The sequence below is a fragment of the Lissotriton vulgaris genome, chromosome 7, assembly GCF_964263255.1.
Source record: "Lissotriton vulgaris chromosome 7, aLisVul1.2, whole genome shotgun sequence".
Lineage (NCBI taxonomy): Eukaryota > Metazoa > Chordata > Amphibia > Caudata > Salamandridae > Lissotriton > Lissotriton vulgaris.
In genome coordinates this window covers 1,508,046,236-1,508,067,687 of record NC_141695.1, presented here as the reverse complement: position 1 = coordinate 1,508,067,687, position 21,452 = coordinate 1,508,046,236, and the positions used below count along the sequence as shown (strand labels likewise).

The 21,452-nt window shown below is 44.9% G+C and overlaps 1 protein-coding gene across 1 annotated transcript in view; it reads left to right on the top strand.

Moving 5' to 3' along the window:
- LOC147705887 (uncharacterized) overlaps positions 1-21,452 on the top strand; it is a 198,702-nt gene that overhangs the window by 89,485 nt on the left and 87,765 nt on the right. Inside the window, exon 2 of the mRNA XM_086929573.1 lies at positions 15,210-15,318. Coding sequence (XP_086785699.1) covers positions 15,210-15,318 — 109 coding nt within the window. The remainder of the gene's footprint in view (positions 1-15,209; positions 15,319-21,452) is intronic.

Here is a 21,452-nt window from a genome sequence, read left to right as displayed (position 1 = left end):
GCCCCCTTCTGCCCCAGGCAACGCTGGGGCGGGCTGCTAATATATATATATATATATATATATATATATATATATATATATATATATATATATATATATATCTCCTACTGGCGGTCGCCAGTAGGTATATATAGTTAGGATTTTTTCTCTATGGAACTTTTGAAAATTCTATGTCTAATAACTTTGGTGTTTGTGGACGGAATCGGCTGAAATTTTCAGGAAAATGGCACATTTTGTTTTTGAGCAGCCCCTGAAAATTTGGGGGGGTTCCGTCAAGGGGGGGCCGAGAAAAAAGGGGGGTCCATAAACGCGTTTTTCCCATTCATTTTTCCATAGGGCCTTTGACCTCACTTTTAGCTCGAACGGCTGAATGGATTTGCACGAAACTTGGCAAAATTATAGGGACTGTTAGCCCGATGTGCCTTTGCTGGGTCTCAAAATATGTGCTCCAGTGGATTTTGAGAAATTAACATTTAAAAAAACAGATATATCTGTGACAGCGTCCCGGATAATGCTCCAGATCGCGTACTTTTCGCGTAACGGAGCTTTGCGTAGCGAAGCTGATTGGCTCTCCGGTGTCTGTCAACATTCTAAACAGTCCGGTGCGGCCGCCATCTTGTCTCGGTAGGATCGAGAGACAAGAGGAGGAGAAAAACGAAGGGGGAATTTAATGAAAGGGGGCTAGGTAGACCCCTCTTGACCCCCTAGGAATGATGTTGGGGTTATTAAAGGGTCCCGTGGGGCAAATAATACAAATTTGATTTTTCGCGGTAGAAGCGCTTCTCGGTTCGCGAACTGGGACGCAAACTGGTAGCGAAACGTGAATTTGCCATTTTGTGTTTCGATTTAATTAAATTACTAGGTATAAGGGGGTACGGGAGACGTATCCTGACCCCTTATGTTTTCTGAGGGTGGCTGAGGAGGCTCATATATGTTGATACATGTCTTCCAGCGGCTGTGCGTGAGCGTTTTTTTTTTTTTTTTGCTGCGTGACGTCTGTTAACGTTCGATTCGATGGAAATCAGGAACTGTTGACCGCTATTTTGTCACTGCGAGTGAATATTTTATTAAAAATAATTGTTATAAATTAATCCTTATTGATAAATATTGTCTGCGCCATCTTGCCTTTTTTGCAATGCCACACTTTTGTTGAGCACGGCAGCCATTTTAGATGCCTTGACCAGACCCACTCTCTGCACGCCGCCGATCCTCAGCATGGCTCCCCACCCTCGCAAGCATCTCCCCCACGCACTGGTCACCCCCGCTCTCTCTCTCATGCATGGGCCAGAAACCTCCTCCCATGTGCGCTGTTCTTCTCTGAGAATCACACCCTGTGCCCGCCCGACACCTCCCTTTCACCCTCTTCACTACCGCACCCTCTGACACTCCTCTAGGTATAAGGGGGTACGGGAGACGTATTCTGACTCCTTATGTTTTCTGAGGGTGGCTGAGGAGGCTCATATATGTTGATACATGTCTTCCAGCGGCTGTGCGTGAGCGTTTTTTTTTTTTTGCTGCGTGACGTCTGTTAACGTTTGATTCGATGGAAATCAGGAACTGTTGACCGCCATTTTGTCACTGCGAGTAAATATTTTGTTAAAAATAATTGTTATAAATTAATCCTTATTGATAAACATTGTCTGCGCCATCTTGTCTTTTTTGCAATGCCACACTTTTGTTGAGCACGGCAGCCATTTTAGATGCCTTGACCAGACCCACTCTCTGCACGCCGCCGATCCTCAACATGGCTCCCCACCCTCGCAAGCATCTCCCCCACGCACTGGTCACCCCCGCTCTCTCTCTCATGCATGGGCCAGAACCCTCCTTCCATGTGCGCTGCTCTTCCCTGAGAATCACACCCTGTGCCCGCCCGACACCACCCTTTCACCCTATTCACTACCGCACCCTCTGACACTCCTCTTCCTCTGTGTCCGATTGTCCAGGCCGGTCCCAGGCTATCACCTAGCCCTGCAGATGTAGTTTATGGCCCCAGCTGTAGAGAATCACCCCTCTTCAAAGGAGTTACAGTAGATCAAGGCCCCCACCCGATGAGATCCGTCACACCACACTCGTTCCTACTATCTGATAACCATCCTGTATTGTGCTTGGGGAGGGGATTCTCACTGTGAGGGTGTGTGGGACCGAGCCTGAAGCGGAAGATTCCAGGGATGCCTCTTTGTACATCAAAGTTTTTACAATTATGTGTCACATTAAAAATATATAGCACTCCAACAAAGTAGTAGGATTACAACACTTTAATAACTTATAAATATATAGAACGCAACAAAAACAGTAAATACATTTAAACATTTTTTTGAAAAAAGAAGCAACAATGGTCAGTAGCTGTGTTTTGTGCGAATAGTCCCAAGGCAGCACAACGTGCTGAGTTCTGGACGGCACCCAGGTGATGTTACCTGGGTGCCGCACTGGTTTTTGGTATCCTACAATGCAGCTCCGAAAAACGGCGTGGGTCGTCCCGGGGGGTGCGCCAGGAGGCCTCGTCAGTAGTGGTCTGTTGTGCGAATAGTCCCAAGGCAGCAGAACGCGCTGAGATGTGGATGGCACCCAGGTGATGTCCAGTAAGTTGTGGCACTGGTTTTGGCATCCTACAATGCTGCTCCGAAAAACGGCGTGGGGCGCCCCGGGGGGGGGGGAGGCAGCGTGAACGGGCCTCCCCAGGTGGAGGCTCGTCTGATGTACTGGGGCGCCCCTTTACCGTTTCAGTTGCCATTCCACCCGCTTTTGCTACACTGTGCCTCATCCTCCGTTCAGCTGTTTATCGCCCGCTCTTACGGCTACAGCGTCTCGCTCACCATGTAGTTGAGTTGCACCCACTCTTGCGGTGCAGCGATAGGCAGCTGCCACAGGACTCTTAAAATGGCGGACGGCTCTTCGGATTTGGGCCTGGTCCACTAAAATGGCCCTGGGACACCTTGGAACTCGGACGTCCCCTGAGCCTTGAAGATTTTACAAAAGTCTTGGGGGCCCCCGACTCCTGCAGGCTTCCGGTGGGGAGCGGCTGCCATGATTGCTCGCGGAATGACCACGACGGAGCCACGAGATGGTGGTGCTCTCAGGCTGACGCCAGCTTCAGTCTGAAACATCTAGAAACAAGGTGGGGCTTTCATCGTTTGGGGAAAAAAAATGTTTTAATCCAATGAAAAGTGTTATTTTTAGGTCATATGATCAAGCCTTCCATCATTAGGAAACCAAAAGTAAAATGAACCAATGAAAAGTTTTATAAAGAAGTCACATGACCTGTTATGCTTACGTTACGCGCTGCTATAAAAAGCGTAGAAAATCCGTTGGCACGTGAGGCGGCGTCAGTAGCGGACCGATGTGCGAATAGGCCGAAGGCAGCACAACGCGCCAAGATCCGGATGGCACCGAGGTGGTGTCCAGCAAGTTGCCGCACTGGTGTGGCCATCCTACAATGCTGCGCCGAAAGTCGGCGTGGGGCGCCCCGTTGGCCTGTGAGGTCGCGTCAGTCAGTGGGGGCTGTTTGAGGATCTGACTGCATTGGAAAGCAATGTGATGCTGTGCGTCGCCCCCAAGATGGAGGCTCCTCGGCTGCAGTGGGGCGCCCCTTGGTGTTTCACTCGCTATCCAGCTGAGTTGCGTCCGCACTTGCGGCTACAGTAGGCCGAAGGAAGCTCAACGCGCCGAGATCTGGATGGCACCGAGGTGGTGTCTAGCAAGTTGCCGCACTGGTGTGGCCATCCTACAATGCTGCGCCGAAAGTCGGCGTGGGGTGTCCCGTTGGCCTATGAGGTGGTGTCAGTAGCGGACCAATGTGTGAATAGGTCGGAACCAGCACAAGGCGCCAAGATCCGGATGGCACGGAGGTGGTGTCATAGTTGAGAGTTCTGAGCAGCGCTTGTAACACTGTCTGAAGCTTATTTGCACCTGCTGCAGCTTCACTATTGCGGAACTTTTTTCCTTTTCCTTTCTGCATCTTGTCCCACAATCCGTTTGACCTGAAGACACGACCAGGTCCCTGAATGTGTGCAGGGGGACGCTATTGATTGAATCAAAATGGCGGCTTCACACAAAGCTGACTCAAGCGTTGCTGCTGATGCTATACAGACAAAAACTGGTTTTCAGTTTGTACATTCTTCAGGATTTTTCCATCCAAGGCTGGTTGAGAGTTTGTAGAACAATGGCTTCAGATCTTGCCCTCCCCTCTTTTGACTGTTGGTTCTTGTTGCCTATCTCTTCTGTTGTCATTTAACTGAACCTTTTTTGACTGCCGAAAGGGGTTCTGGTCCGACCGCTGGTTGGTGGAGACATTTTGACTATATCCTGGACCTGCCCGACAAAGCCCAAAATGGCGCCGGTATAAATGGGACTCGTAACTCCTTGTTGTGTACTGGTTGCACAACCTTGATATCACGAGATACGTATGCAGTTTTGAAGCACATGGCGGGCGGGGACGAGAATTGATTGAATATTTCGACATCCCTATTGATATTAAGTTCTGATGTGTTATTGATTACTGTACTATTGAAAGTTCGAATTAACGTCACCCATGGTACTTGCCCGCAAATGTATATCTAGATAATTTTATTGTAAGTGGCCCTGTCGTATTTTAATTACAAAATGTACGTCCACCGATTCCGCAACTGTTAGACACCTTAGTTCTTGCAACCTAATGGCCCGCTCGTTGCGTTCCTCTACAGTGTAAATGTCTCCTCATCATATACGATTCCAGTTTGCTCCGTGGCCGGCCCACGTGGTTATAGGCCCGTATTTGTATACTGACATTTTCACAATAAAGGTTTTTAAAACAAAACATGGTAGTAGTATTTACATTGGTAAAGTTTTTAATTTTAGTCACTGTTTTCGAATCAGTAAAAGGCAAGTGAAATAAAGCAGTCCAATTACATGACGGATAAAAGGTATAATACGCAGGAAAGCAGGAAAGATAAATGGTCAAGGGCTGTTGTGTTTTTTACTCCTGCAACATAAAGTGATCGATAAGAATCTGATATTCAGGCGTATCGGCGACTAAGACAGCAGGCCGAGCATCTTTTGCTCAACGGCTCCGTCATTGGACGAAGAAACACCCTTTTTCTAGAAAAAGGAATATATTTTACTTGCAGGACAGTTGTAAATTTTCCGGGAAAGTACATTAGCCTGGAACATTATAACATATATGTTTAAGAAAAAATAATGTTCGAAAGCAATAAAAAGCGTAATTTTTAGGTCATATGACCAAGCCTTTCATCATTAGAATAACAAAAGTAAAATGAACCAATGAAAAGTTTTATTAACAAGTCACATGACCTGTTATGCTTACGTTACGCGCTGCGCGCCGCGCCCCGGATCGCTTCCGGGAAGCTGCGACATCAGTGATGTCATCAGTGATGTCACTGACCATGTCATGAATGATGTAATATGTGACATGATCAGCAGTGGATTGCGGGTGCGCGATATATAGTTATTGCATCTAACTATATATGCGAATTTCTATGGTTTTGTGCGAGTAAATTAAGGTTTTGTAAATGCTAATCCCTAACTATATATGGGCTAAAACCTATGGTTTTTTCAGTGAATATATTTATATATAATATATATATACATATCTTGAAAAACAATATTTTTGTATATATTTTTCGATATTAGTATTGTCATGGTCTGAATTCTGGAGCGCCTGCTGAGTTAGCTTTTGTTATTTGGAAGTCATACACTACGAAGACCAGAAGGCTTAGCAAGCTGGGAGGGGTTTTTTCATCTATATATGCCCCTGCCTGCTGGGGCGCTGTGTATGTGATTTTGACCCTTGAACTTGTTTTGTGCTTGTACCCGTGTTGGATCCGCGTTTGGCAGTGGGCCGGCCAAAGCGGAAATCTTAGTGTTACTGTAGCGGCGTTGCTGCAGCCGCTGTTTGCCCGGGTGAGTGTGGTTTCAGGACCCGTGTTGCCCACGTCGTCCGAGAGACAGCCAAAAGCGGAGTTCTCTAACAGGAAGAGAAGGCGTACGGCGGCTGCCGTGTGCCTCGGCGTGTTGCTGTTTTGGATTGCCCTGTATTTCCGGCCGGAAAGTGTCCGGCGTGACGGGCGGGGAGTAGCGGCTCCCCTTTTGGAGCGTTCAGCGGCTGCTGAACGCAGATCTGGCACCGGCTGGTGTTTTGGAGTCCTTGGGAGCTGTAATTGGATTGGACTTCATTCGAATCCCACGGATACCGTGAGTTCTATAAAAGTTATGAACTTGTGAGCGCTAGCGCGTTAAATTGGAAGACGCTGTCATGCACCTGAGATTCCGTTTGCTACAAACTGGGCTATAGCGTTTCTATTCTCAGAACAAGATTACAAGTACAGGATTACTGAACAGTGGATGCAAGACTGTGTTTGTTTTGAATTATTCGCGAGACTTTTAAAACACTGATTAAGTTATTTTGGAGCCCTTTATATCTTCTTTTGGATTCACGACGGGTGTTCTATTAGGAAAATATCGTTTGGTGCAAACCCAGGAAGGCTGGAAGGTGTGTGTGGGTGAACATAGCCTTGGAGGAGTGTTTGGGGTGCGGAAGTGCTTCAATGAATGTTGACCTTGTTTATTACATTCCCGATTTGTGTGATAAAACGGAAGAAGGTCTCTACACTACCTACCGGGAGGGAGAAGATGAAAGTATAGTTAGTGCCCGTGGTAGGTGGTGTCCTAGAGAGAAATACTGAGAGTAGTTAGTATTATTATGTACTAATGAATGTTTGTTTTCTTGGTTTTTTCTCTTTACAGCCTCCCGTCCCGTTCCAGTCCCTTCCTGGTCTTTTTTCCCTCACCTGATTTCCTTATGCTCTGTTGATTTGATTTCAGAGTATAGGGCAGTCTGGAGGTGGACCCCTTTATAGCATCGCCCTGATCCTGAGGATTCGCGGTCGTGACAAGTATAAAACAATATTTTTTCGATATTTTGTCATTTAAATTTCAAGTATAGGAAAATTATATTTTTGTGATCGATATTTTTGACATGATATTTTTAACCACAATACTTTGTGGTTAGATATTTAATCAGTGAAGCGTTTCTGCCTGATTGTGTGCTTTACTGACACCCTTTTTGACAGGGTTGGTATTGTGTGCTTTGTAAGACCAGCGCGCCAGACGTCTGAGGCCTACGACCTGATACGGGGGTCCCCACCCGAGGAGTGGACAGCCATGGGGAAAAGAGAGTTGATCCCTAAAACTACGAAACAAGGCCCCATGGACAACTTTGCGGCGCCAAGACACACAGCGGAGCCTCAGTCTGTGGCATCCGGGGCGCGGACAGACACGGCCTTGTTGATGGATGCCATTCAGGCATCCAGAACGGACATACAAGAGTCTCGGGCGGCCCTGGAGGTAAAGATTGGGGAAGTGGGCTCCGAGGTAACGCTGCTGCGGTAAGACTTTCGGAAATTGTCCGATAGGGTGACGGCGACCGAAACGAGGATCAGCGACAATGATGCATCGATATCCGCCTTGAAGAGAGATATGGCAGAGTTGCAGGCCTCGCACCGCCAGCTGCAATGGAAGGTAGATGATGCTGAAAATAGATCGAGACGCAACAACCTTCGTTTCGTGGGATTTAGAGAGGGAATTGAGGGGACGAGCGTGTCCTCATTCCTCCATGCCTGGTTGAAGACCACCTTCCTGGCAGCACAGTTTTCCCCGTGTTTTATCATTGAAAGAGCGCACAGGGCCCTCCTGGCTAAACCTCCGGAAGGGGCGAGACCGAGGCCGGTCATAGCGCGCTTTTTGAACTTTGCGGACAGAGACCTGATCTTGCGAGAGGCCAGAAAAATGGGGGAGATCCGTTCGGAGAACGCAACCATAATGATATTCCCGGACTACAGCCAGGAAGTTTCGAAACAGCGCCGCTCGTTCGACTCAGTGAAGGCAAAGCTGAGGACCTTGAACATCACATACATGCTCCTTTTCCCGCTAAGCTCAAGGTGCTCTACAAAGACAAGTCCATCTTCTCGCACCCGGAGGATGCGTAGCAGTGGCTCGAGGAACGCCCAATACTGAACAGCAGAGAGGTCGTGGGGCGAGAAGTGCTGGATAGATCGCTACGGAACGGTCGCGTTGGGAGTTGCCAAAGCCACAGAGACGGAAATCACGAAGGTGAGGAAGCAGACACCGGCGACACCGTACCAATGCCATGGCGTGGGTGACAAGAGAGGAGGTAGATCGACTTCACCAGGAAACGAATCAGTGGCGGGCTCCAGGTTCAGTTGCTTGCGGAATGGAATCCGTTCAGAAGGAGACAACAAGGAGGAATCGGTGGGCCGCACATCTGGAGGAGAGGGAGAGGAGGAGGGGGGGAATCTGTCCACCCACTAGTCAAGGAAATTCGACATTTGGAGCAGGACTCCTCGGGGCAGTCCAGCGCTCCCGTAATGGACACACAAGACTCACACTCATGAACGATAGTGCTCGGGGACGTTGGAGATGGCAGCTCGACACATGGGAGCACGCAAGTTGACACGCCCTTCTCTGTTCTTTAAGTTTCTCTTACTGTTTTTTGGTTTGTGAAGGGAGGGACATGGAGAAGACGCACGTACACTATAATTTCGGTCTATGCTACGCCGAAACTCCTGCGCGCACACTCAAAGCAATCACTTCCATTCTCCTGGATACAGCGGATACCATACAAGTAGTGGGTGGTGACTTTAATGACGTTATGTGTGAAGTACAGGACCGTACAGGGACTGCGCGTAGAGGGGGGGCACTGAGGTGCCGGGTTTTTAAGAACCCGGTGGTGCCAGGGGGAACACCCAGAGACCTCTTTGAGTTCTTCCTGTTCTGGACCACAGAAACACAGAGTCTTCTAGGTGATGTCAAAGATCGAGTTTTATTGGCTACAACCAAGTAACAAGCGTCCTAGAAGGAGAGATGGTCCTGGGTCGGTCGTAGGTGGATGGTCAGCTAGTAAATGAGCTTCTCGAGTCACTGACCTTGCCACTACAAGTTGCGATTGTGAAATGCAGTGCACACAGAAAGATTCAAGATGATGTTGGTTGTGGGAATGCATTTGCAGATGAAGTTGCGAAAGAGACTGCAAAGAACGTGATGAGTCGAATGTATGTTGCAGGTCCTGCGAGATGGATTGATGATGCGGGTATGTGTGAAGACACGATTGAGAGTGTGAAGTATATCCAATCCGAAGCCACAGAGAAAGAGGTGAACACATGGAGAGAAAGTACGGGTAGAATGGATGCAAATGGCTGTTGGGTTGAATTGTCAGAGCATCAGAGATGGCTGTTACCCGATGCGTATGTGCTTGGAGTGGTGACAATGGCTCATGGAATGGCTCACATCAGTGTGAAAGGGATCTGTAAGTTGTTGGCCCCAGTATGGCAGAATAGTGGAATACCTAAATGTGAAGAATGTGGTTAAGAACTGTATGGTATGTCTGAAGTACAATCCTGGTAAGGGAATTCCAACTCCAGCTGGTCAGTTTCAGTTTCAGTTTGTTTATTTATTTCGAAGTCATTTTGCGCCTCCAACGTTCACGCCACAATCGTCCAAAACTGTGAGCCACGCCAAAGGCGTACTGGCTGTCTGTGTACACATTCACTCGTTTTCCTTTTGCCAATACACATGCTCTTGTAAGTGCAATCAACTCTGCTGCTTGCGCAGAATTGTGTTGGATACTTGCAGTTTCAACAATCGTATGCAACGTCGTCACAGCATATGCTGCAGTCGTATCACCATTTGGCAACTTGAAGCACGAACCATCAACCCATAAAGTATCATTACATTCAGGGAGGGGAGTATCCTGTAAGTCTACTCTCCCTTTTGTCTCTTCTTCTGTCCTAAAGCAGCAGTCATGTTTCTCGACCTCATCTGTCTCTACTGGAATGGGCAATAACGTGGCTGGGTTGAGTGTATCACACCTCTTTATGTGTATGTGACTCGCTAACAGTGTCAGCTCATAACTTGACAGTCAAGCACTAGTTAAGTGCTGTGTCCTTGTTCTGTTTAGCAAAATGTCTACTGCACGTGGGACCATAATGATTAGTGTGTTATTCATTACTAACCCAGCAGACTGTCGAATGCAGACAGCTGCTGCCGCAGTGGCCCTCAAGCAACTTGGCAATGCCTTAGCTACGGGATCTAAAGTCGCTGAAAAGTACGCACATGGACGCTGTTTGTCCCCAAAAGACTGTGTCAGGACTGATAATGCACAACCTTCCTTCTCATGGACATATAACGTGAAAGGCTTACTGTAGTCGGGGTTACCCAACACAGGAGCCGAACACAACGCATTGCGCAATTCGCAAAAGCTTTTCTGACAATCTTCAGACCACGGAATGGGATTTGGTGTATCCTTGCAAGTTAATGCCACCAAAGGTTTGGCCACCAAAGAAAAATTTGGAATCCACTGTCTACAGTACGATGTAATACCCAAGAAAGCACGCACTTCTCTCTGTGTTTTTGGGACACTCAATTTTGCAATTGCTTGTATTCTCTCTGGGGTCAGCTTCCTTCCCTCCTTCGATAAGATGTGACCTAAGTAGGTCACTTCTTGTCGACAAAATTGCCATTTCGAAAGAGAGACTTTGTGCTTCATATCACATAAATGACGCAACAATGACAATGTGGCTTGCTTGCAAATCTCTTCAGTATCTGCAGCGATCAGCAAATCCTCTACGTACTGAATAAGAGTCGCACCATCAGGTAGAACAATCGTGTCAAGCTGTGATTTTAGAGCCTGACTGAATATAGATGGACTTTTACAGTAGCCCTGAGGAGCGCGTTTGAAGCGGAAGCTTCGGCCTCCTAAATTGAAGCCAAAAATATCTCTGCTCTCCTCAGCAATCGGGATGCTGAAGAAAGCATTCTTCAAGTCAATCACCGAGAACCAAGTGGCTGAAGCTGGAACCATAGTCAATAGGGCAGTAATGTCAGGGACAACTGGAAACTGTGGCACAACAATCTTGTTCACTTCTCTGAGATCAATCACAAATCTATACACAGGTGGTTGGGAAGGATCAGTACGCTTTAAAACTGGCAAAACAGTACTATTACAGATGTTTCTTGTTGTCTCTTCAATTACATCTTTCTCAATCAGATCGTAAATGATTGCTAACAACGCCTTTTCACATTCGCTAGAGATCTTGTATTGGGGAATACGTGGCAACCTAACATTGGCTTTCAATGTTATGACATATGGCGCTATTTCCAAAAGACCCACATCATTAGAACCAGTAGCCCAAAGTACATCTGGAAGAGATGACAATTCTGTTGGAATATTTTCCCTTGACAAATACATTGGAGAAACCACTTTCTTACCTAGGGTAAGCTGTACTCCTGAAGAAGAACAGTACAAAGTCGCATATAGTCTCTTTAACAGATCCAATCCCAACAAGTTTTCACCACAACCTGTTGTAAGAATGAGGGGTGCTTCTAATTCACATGGCCCAACAGAAAGGGACATAGGACTAGAGATCGGGTTCCTAACCGGGGCGCCAGAAAAACCTACTGAAACATTCATTTCGCCAGACAAAGGTGCGCCAGGAAGTTTTGAGTGCATAATAGAACTCTTTGTAGCACCAGTATCCAGCAGAAAAGGTTCTGACACACCTGATGTAATCACCTCAACATAAGGTCCATTCTGATCTACTGGAACTGAAACAACTCCCTCTCTTTGTCCATGGCTGTCCTAACAATCATTACCCTCATTCTCGTTCTCTGCATAATAGTCATCAGCATAGTACTGAGCTGTCCTAGAAGATGCATTATTCTGTTGGTCAAAGCTGTTCATGGAATTCTGAGGCGGATAGGGACGAGCATTCTGGGGGAAATTTCCACGGCCCCTACCTCTAGGAGCCTGTTGAACACCTCTACCTCTTGCACCAGAAACACCATTCAAACGCTGCAACAAAGCTGGACAACTATTCTTGAAATGACCCTCTTCCTTGCAATACGCACACTGATTGGGACCATACGGTAAACGCTGTTGAGAAGACTCATTTCTTTGCGATTTTCTCGAATACTGCTGAGGTTGCTGGTAATCGGGCTGACTAGCAGTACGAGGTGGATAAGCTTGCTGTAGAAGGACTTTAGTTTTCAAATCTTTAGTCTTTTTATCTGCCTTCTCTAGCTCATCTTTGCGTCTATTCTCGTAGTACTGGGCTGTGGCTAAAATCTGCGCTGACGTGGAAACAGCCCAAGCACTCTCTGAATCTTTCAATTTATTACACAGTTCAGGAAGCAGATTATGTACAAATTTGTCTACAAACAATCTTTGGCCACCCTCGGTAGCCATATCCTGACCACTATGATCGACGAAAGTCTCTTCAAACCTCGTGAAAAAGTCAGACACATTCTCATCTTTCTTCTGCTTGCACGCAGACAATTTGTCCCAATTCACACGCAATTCGGGCATTAAAGTCTTCATATACGCTATAATTCTACCAGGAAGTTTTGCTACCAAAGGCTTGGGCTTAGAGCCACCAACTTGTCTAGCATCAGCAGCAGCAATATTAACCCACATATCACCTAACTCTTGATCATGATCTGCATGACGAATCTTTCCCCATAAAGGCTGTGGAACAACATTTCCAAACAACATGTCTACATCGGCTAAATTCATGATACATGAGCTGGCAGTCTGTGATAACTCCTTGTAATACCCTGCAGGATTTTTACGGGGATCAGGCAATGTCTGCTTGAGCGCTAAAACTTCAGATCTTTTCCAGGGGACATGTACCCATACACGCTGGAAATGTGGCGGAATTGCTGGATTCGCATTTGCGTCACCTTCCCTCCAAACTGGAGGAACCTCTCTCATGGGATACTGTCGCGCCTTTTTCCTACCTGGCATGTCATACTCAGATAGTAATCTAGAATTGCTTCCCTTACTCCTATTTGACAACAACATATCTATTGCTCGTTCAACATCGGCACCTACAATCATGCCTTCTGAGAACTTGAATCGCACACGGAATAATTCTTGCATGTTATATTCTGGATCATTGCCTCTCAAATCCTCACAAAGAAATACACACATTTGCTCAAAAACGTATCTCTGTGTAGATGCTTCCCACTGACTGAAGACTTCCATAACGGACTGAACGTCATACTTTACAGTATCAGTAACCCATTTACGTGCTAACTCATTCAGCACTTCTCTTTCCTGATAATCAGGCAGTCGACTACGCAACTGTCTTCGTTCTGTATTAGGGGTCGTCTTAGGCGACCCAAAGAAAGGTGAGAAAAGACCAGTGTCAGTATTTGTCACTCTCTGTCGAACAGAAGGAGAAGCTGGTGGAAAGGCAGATGCGGCAGAAAAGACAGGCTGATGTAAAGTAGAAGTCGAGGCAGTAGCAGAAGGAGTGTTAGGATAAATAGTTGGAGCAGTAGGCGAAGTCGTAGAAAAAGCAGATGGAGTATGTAGCAAAGGCGGCGGCCCTTGAGAGATGTGATGACATGGCAATGGCACAATGTGCGCTACAAAAGAGGCAGTAGTGACAGGAGCAAAGGACTACGTGGGGCGTGCTGGTTCCTAATTGGATAGTGCTGGGACTGTTGTTTCTAACACTTGCCTATTTTTTCTTTCTGACTCATTCCCAGTGATTAATGGTGCTGGCAGTTAGTTAAAAAAAATTATGAAATGGCTACTGTTGATAGAGCGAAAGAAGTTTGGGCATAATTCTTGCCTCGGAGTCCTTAATAGAATTTAAACTTTCCGTTACGATAACTAGGAAATTTTCCATTCTTAATGCGTTTTAAATTTTTGTTGTTTGCTTTTATCCCTTGTCTTAGCAAGGGCGATTTTAGTAATATGTAATTGTTATGACATGCTGAAAAAAATAAAGATAGATACATTTAACAAGTTATCGCCCATACATTATAGCTTAGTGAGTTATGAACTACCATCAAGGAGCTGCATTCAAACTGCAAGGCGTAAGTGTATAGCCTTACTTGTTTTTACTCAATCCATGTTATATTAAGGTAGCTAAAAAACGCTCCTTTGGATGGTAATAAATATTTATTATAGGTGCTCATAGAAATGGTTGTTCGTATAATTACACATATGGAGACATCTGACCTTCTTACACAGCATGCCTAACTCATACATACAGAGTTTGGAAAACCAAATACCTTTTTCTAAATCATAGTTAAGCTCAAGCACTTGTGAAGAGACAATCTGATTGTCTTTCTCCTAAAGAAAACTGGCAACAAGGTGCTAAAGTTCCAGTTAGTTCAAGTCCAGGATACGATTCAAACAAAAGGATTGCTCATGACCCATTAAATGAGGCATTTGTGTTGTGCCAATGTGGAACTGAAAGTGATAGACATCAGTTTCTGCAGGTTACAGTTCTGAACTCAAAGCAGGCAAATTATGGGTACCACTGACTTTGTCTTGTGTTGCAGCAAGTTGTATTCGGACTTAGTCAGCACATTTCACTGAGGTTGGCCTCGACCCCAAATGCAAATCAATAACAGCTGCCAAATCCAGTACCCAGAGGAATCCCCTTGGCCCACCTAATTTTATAGTGTGAAGCAGGTTTGAAAGTTGTCTGTACCCTGCTGGTCTGTATCCAGAAATCCTTGTGTGCTACTTGGTGAAAAGCGTCCATCCATGACTGATCTACAAAATCCATCCACACACCGACTGCAGATCTGCTGAGTGGGCCTCTCCACACACTTATGCTTTATGCTTATGGGCACAAACTCAGGTCGTTGATTTAGCACCCATTTTGTTCAAACCTTGCTCCAGAACTTGGTTGGCTAAGCTTTCTTCAGGTTAGCCAGGTACTCCCTCCCATTTTATCTTTCTTGGTAATATTCAGATGAGTATGGAAGAAGGTGGGCTGAACATACCAGCAAGTACAAATTATTTAGCATAGTGATCTACTCATATAATCCTTGGTCCGTTCTCTGCTTAAAAACTGGAATGTGCGAGAGCTGGGCACAGGCTTTGACATGGGCACACTTCTCCTAAAGTAGCTGAGCAATGCTGTGCTTGATCCCCCCACACACTTAAGGATTATTTCATATACATGTATGTAATTGTAGAGGAAGTGGGACTAGGGGTGAACCTTGCAAGAGTCTAAGGAGAATAGAGTGCATGAAATTGAGCATAAGCATTGTATGATGGTTCCCACCTCTGGAAAGCAAAACACTTTTAATCTCGTTTCTCTACTTTCACAGTTCACTTAGCCTAATTTGAGACGATCATTGACTGGAAATACCTTTTATGTTGTTCCCTTATGTAGGTGATGCCAATTAAGAAATCTCTAGGCTCAGATACAGAAAGTGGATTCCATTCATGTTCGGACACCCTGAAAGCTGGAACATTGTTTAAAAGTGAGCATAGCGGAAAAGGTAAAGTAAATTAGGCATGTTATTTTTCCTATTTGTAAAATGCTACGCTGTGCCTTTGTTACCTCAGATTGCAGGTGGGTGAGCTTCATTAAAGGCTTGCTCTGTTTCATTTTCTTGATTGTCACCTGCATGCCTTAAGCAACCTGCAGCACATTAAGAAGCACAGGGAGTGTGCCCCACTAAAGTCCTACCGCAGAAAGTCTAGGTGCAGCAGAATGTCAGTGCCATTGTGGAAGAGATCAATGGTAGGGTAATCAGGCATAAAACAAACTCCACCATCGCAAAACAATATTGGTGGGAAAATAACATTTCACAGAAACCCCCCACTTCATAATATCATTCAGGACCGTCTCTCTTATTTGTTGGGCCAGGAGCACAAAGTAAAGTGCAAAGACCATTTCTATGAGAAAAAAATATTTTGCTGAATGTTTTCAAAATGGGTTATTCACTGTTCACCAGTTGTCTTACTTAGCATCATTACAAATGTAAAATTCAATGCCCAGTATATTTAGCCTCAAAAAAGCATACATTTGATAAAAGAAGTTTATTATCCATGGTATGCAGATAACTAGAAAGATTGGGCAATCACTTTGGCCTGGATTACACAAATAAACAAGCATGGGCAAAAACTGTAGGTTCAACGTTTCTAAGGGAAAGGGAGGTAAAGAACAAAAAAAGTAAGTGGACCAAGCAAAGACCACCAGCATTGTGTGTGGTACCATTTGTTCTGTGCGAAACTGTTTAGATGAATGAAGTTTGAAAAACACATTTACATGTAAAATCTAAAAGGGAAAAACGTTCTTCTAAATACTTTTTTTTAAAATAAATTCAGAGTACTGACACTGTTCATTTTCATGGCAAAACCTCAAACTTTGATTTTCATCAAGCATTCACATGTACTACTGCTCCACGTAAATACATTCTCATTGCTTGCCTTAATGTCACCATTTCAGTGAGACATTGTTCTCTCTGAGCTGTGCAGTATCAGCACTTGTTACGTATAGTGCTACAAAGCAAAGAAATCTGCAATAGTCAGCACTATATAAAATACAAAGTGCATCATGCCAATGGAAGCATGTGCCTTCACTTTACTGCTTTACTGTAACTATATTAATATGCTACATGTTTGGAAATGCTATATTATGCAGCACAGAAACAGTCGACAAGATCCAGTCTCTTCTGTCCTTAATGCCCTTGTGCTGTAAAGGAAAGATTGAAGTTGCAAACGGGTACTTACAACATAGTAGACTTAGAGGAAGTACTCTATTTTAATCTCTGTAGCCATCATCCCACCATAACCACCCACTTCTTTTTCCCTTCTCAGCCTTGTGCCCATCCTTCTATCTTGAAACAATCTGAAAAAGTTCAAAGTCATCATTTAAGTGCTATAAGAAACAAGCATTGACAATGCAACGGTTTCGCCTTTGGAAAAGTTTGAGCTATTGGCATTTTGAATGACAAACGTTTTATTTATGTGTTGGTTTTGAAAACAGATATATAAATGGCATTGTCATTTACAATGGCAATAGCTTCACTGGCGCTCTCCGGAGCAATGCAGGCCCCACGTTCAGCCCTCTATGTGAGCTAGGACAGGCTCAGGGGCCCCTCACCACAGTTCTTGGGGGGCTATGTCTCCTTTGCCCTTTCTTTCCTCACACGTCTTCTCTTCACCTCAAACCCCCCCCCCCCCCGCCCCCACTTCCAGGCTCCCATCTTCTCTGTTTTGCTGCTTTCTCTTTCGATCCATCTCTTCTTTATTCTCACCCCTGTATCTCTGCCATATGCGCCTCCCTCCTTAACCGTATCTCCTGACTCGTCTCTATTTCGTGTTATTTCTCTTTCCATCCCTTCGCTCACACACCCCTCTTTCATCTAGCCCCCTCATCTCTCGCATGTATATATATCTGCATTAAAATTCCACCCCCTTTCTTCTCAGCCCACTCACATCTCAGCCTATTTCCATCTCCTAGTTGATTGTCACCTCGTTTCATGGCTCCCCCTGTCAACCTCTGCACCTCTCTCCATCTCAGCTTCTCTATCAGACCATTTCCATGAGCCTGTGGATCATTCCTGGTGGGTACCGTGTGTGTGGCGGAGAGAGGGGGGGTGTTATTGCAAGTCGGCAAATAGGCCAGAACTTTTTTTTAGGAGGGGACTCAGTTCAACTAATGGAGGTGCCGCTATGAATTCAAACTATGGGGCGGAGCAATCCCTAGAGCCAACACCAGAAAATAGAGTGATAATTCAGCATTTTAAACACACTGAATGCAGCTGATAACATTACAGCAAACATGTTTTGAGGGAGTTGACCATGTTTATAGGCTACTGACCCACATCTTTAAAAAGGGCAAAGCGTGAACTGACAAGTAAACAGTAGCTTCTGCAGATGTCAATTCAAAGCACATGAGGCTGGTGATATTGCTGCCCACTGGAACAGCTAGAACTAATGGGTATACGGGCTCCCATACCAATCTTATTCACTGCTACCAGCTGCTGCGCTCAAATCACTCCAGTTTCATTTGATTGGATATTAGATAAAACCTTCACACAATAATTTGCTGTTTAATATACATTTTATTATCCCTGTGCAAGACTTGAACATTGCATTTTCCCTTCAAAACATCACTAGCCATGAAAAAGATCCTTGGAATGAAACGGGTGTTGGCTGTAGTAGGAGTCATTCATTTGGCTTCAACAAATATCAAAGTGCCCAATCACATCATTGTCATATGAGTGACTGAAGAACAGGATGTACATTAGTGTTTATATTGATCACAGCAATATTATAAAATTGTGTTGCTCCATCAAATGAGATTACTGAAAACTGAAACTGTACAACAATTTGATGTTTTTGTCAGTAAACAAAAACTGCACCTATTTCTACAGCTTGGAGTTCTCCTGACCAACCTTGTTCCGAAATCCTTTAGAAACGGTTTGCGCAAAGCTATTTCGAGATTCCTCGAACCCTAAGCTGCACTTCGTGGATTGATAGCACCCCCTTTTCCTATGTTCCTAGCTAGCTGTGGCGTACACACTCCGGCCCCCACCCCTGTACAGCGCCACTTTGCATTGCCACAAGATTTGCGTTATCTAACTGCACCCGCAGACACCGTGCTTGCTTCAGACGTTAATGCCTCGTGGCCATAACACTTCACTGCAGAGCAGTAATGGACGCCGGCTTGTAAAATACAATGGATGGAACATTATTATTACTAATTGCCGCTTGCGTGGCGGGCACACGGACAGCGGGAGGGGGGCTGGGCGGGCACACAGACAGCGGGGGGGGGGAACGGGGAGAAGCACACGGACGGGGGGGGCAGGAACGGACAGCGGGGGGGGTGGTCGGGAAGGGTTCCTCCGTTGGAGGGGGGTACGGAAAGCACTCACCTGCTCACCTGGACTTCCTCCGGCGGCGGAATGACGAAAAGCAACCTCGACAAAAACAAAAATAAACCCCGCCCACGGCCGCGATGACGACATCGCAGAGGCGGAGAGCGAAAAAATCTCGGGAACGCCCACGAATCTGGTCCGGCCATGATGGACAGATCTCTGTTCCAATGGCTAGCCTCCATTTATGCTGCTAGCCAATGGAACAGAGGGCGGGACTAAGCCCTACACTGTAGGGACATAAGATTTCTCCTGGGCGGAGCTAGGAGCTCCGACGCCAGGCGAAACCTAAAAGTAAATATGTTTATTCAGTGCTTCGTTTGTTCTTATGACATTCTTTAATTCCAAGAAACAGTTTATTGGCAGAAAAATAAATAAAACAAAGTGTTAGGTGAAGTAGTACAAAATACATGTACCATATATAAAAAAATAGAATATCCAAGAAGAGTAAGCAGAGGAAAAATGTGGATGGAGTAGTGAGGAGGAGCATGAATAAAATCTTAGAACATCTAAGCAAAAAATATTTGACAGTGAAATACGTAATCTATTAAATTAAAGAGAATAATATGTAATAAGATAACATATATTGTGAACATATTGATAATATCAAGGTGGCTTGAGTGCTTCTTCAGAGTATGAGAACATAAACTTGAAGAAGCAGAAATACTAGTTAAAACGGAGATGATAGGAGCTGATAATATTTCCCAATTAAAAGATAAGGCCAAAGGAGTGACTAAAGGTCTATCTAATCTGTGATTGTAGCATACGCCATTCCACCACGCCAAAAAGGTTTCAGTTGAATTATCCCTCCAATCTTCAGTAATTTGGTGAGATCCAACAGCAAAAAAAAGGTCAATTATGGAAATATTAAAAGAACACATATTCAGTTTACCTGATAAACTACCAAACAATAAATCTGAAACTACACAAAAGATAAACAAAAGCAGTGTAGGCCCTACTATTGCACAAGTGTATCGTACTAAATATCATCAATGATTCCACGCTCAACTTTTCATGGCCCCACTGCCTAGAAGCCACAACAATTCAATTTACATCACAACAATTAGAAAATTTGCGTCCACTATATCAATTTGTTTCCAGCCCAAATTCAGGCAATCTAATGTTTACAAATATAACAATTATCAACAAGAAATGAGATACAATTGTCAGGAGTCTTAAGAATGCTTCCAGCATCCAACTTTTATTGATTTTCAAATACATGAAATTTTCAAGTCAGCCCGTCAACATGTTTTGTCCTCTATGAACTTCATCAGGGGTGTAAATCAAATTAAAAGTTATATACATCACTCACATTTAATGCTTATTTGTCATGATTACAAAAAGATTTACACACATCTATAAAATCACCCATAGTGCCTTCTGCACCCCAAGACTCCACACATATTAACGACATTTACCTTTTTCACAAAAAAACAAATTTTCATTTTCGACTGTTGTCGTCATTAATGCAATATGTACATAGTCCTACGTACCAAAGTTCCCTGCATATTTACAAACCTTTAAAAATTGAATTGTCTTAAACCCTCCAAGGATTTGTTTAGCCTTTTTTCACATTTTAAGTTATATTGCAGCAATACCCTACCTAAATGTATTTGTCAAATGTAAATATCAGTCTGTTATCAGATGTTTTCCATTAAAAACTTTTTCCCAACAAAAATGTATTGCACATAATCATTATTGAATTTTAACCCACTTATGCTTTCCAAACTTGTGTGGCTTTTAAGTAGCAAGAAGTATGGCCTCCTGTTCAGTGTCTTCATGGGTAATAAATCCCTTTTCGGGTGGTGTAGTACCCCCAAAATCATATATATTTAAAACATTTCAATAATCATCATTATATCAATTATCTTCCTCCCAAAATCAAATTTAATGGGTTGTATCTCAGTGAAAAATAGGTTTTAGACCCTCTAAGGTGGGGAGAGCGCTCTAGTCGCGCCGTCCTCCCGCCCCCTTTTCTCCCTATAATATGTGTAGGCCGGCCAGACCGCGCAGCGGGCTGGCGCAGCGGGCGCGCGCCGAAGCCGCGCCTAAGCCAAGCCCGTCTGCGCCCGTCCGCGACTGGACCGCGACGGGCACATGGCATGCTGCTCTGTTACCGCACACCATCAGGTATGATAGTAAAGACTTATTTTCCTTACGCCCTCTTCCTGTCTCCCACTGTACTGATTGCCCCCCTATTGATCCCCTTATCAGCCCCCTCTTATGTCCCCGCTGCAGGTGGACACCCCCTGCTACAACTTATGATGTAATTGACTTGCCTTCCCCTCCAAAGAATCGTCTTACCCACTTCAAGGGAGGTCTTGTCAATGCCAGGTCCCTAGCCTGTCACTGCCAAGACACACATGACCTTATATTAAGCCATGAGCTGGATGCTCTGTTCATCACCGAAACCTGGCTCAATGATTCCTCCAACCCCGATTTGGCTACTGCCCTTCCTTCTGATTTTACTATCTTTAGACAGGACAGACCTTCCGGTCGTGGTGGCGGGGTCGCACTCATCATTAAGAAAACTTTCCCCTGCCACACTTTTGATCTAGGCCACCTCAAAGACAGTGAAGGCCTGGGTTTTTCAATCAAAATTAACGCCTCCTCTTCCTTCTCGGGGGGACTTTTATATCGCCCTCCTGGAAATGCCACTCCTTTCCTTAACTCTCTAGATGAGGTCTTTGGAGCGCTCCTGCTACAGTATCCCAATTTCACACTATTAGGTGATATGAACTTACATT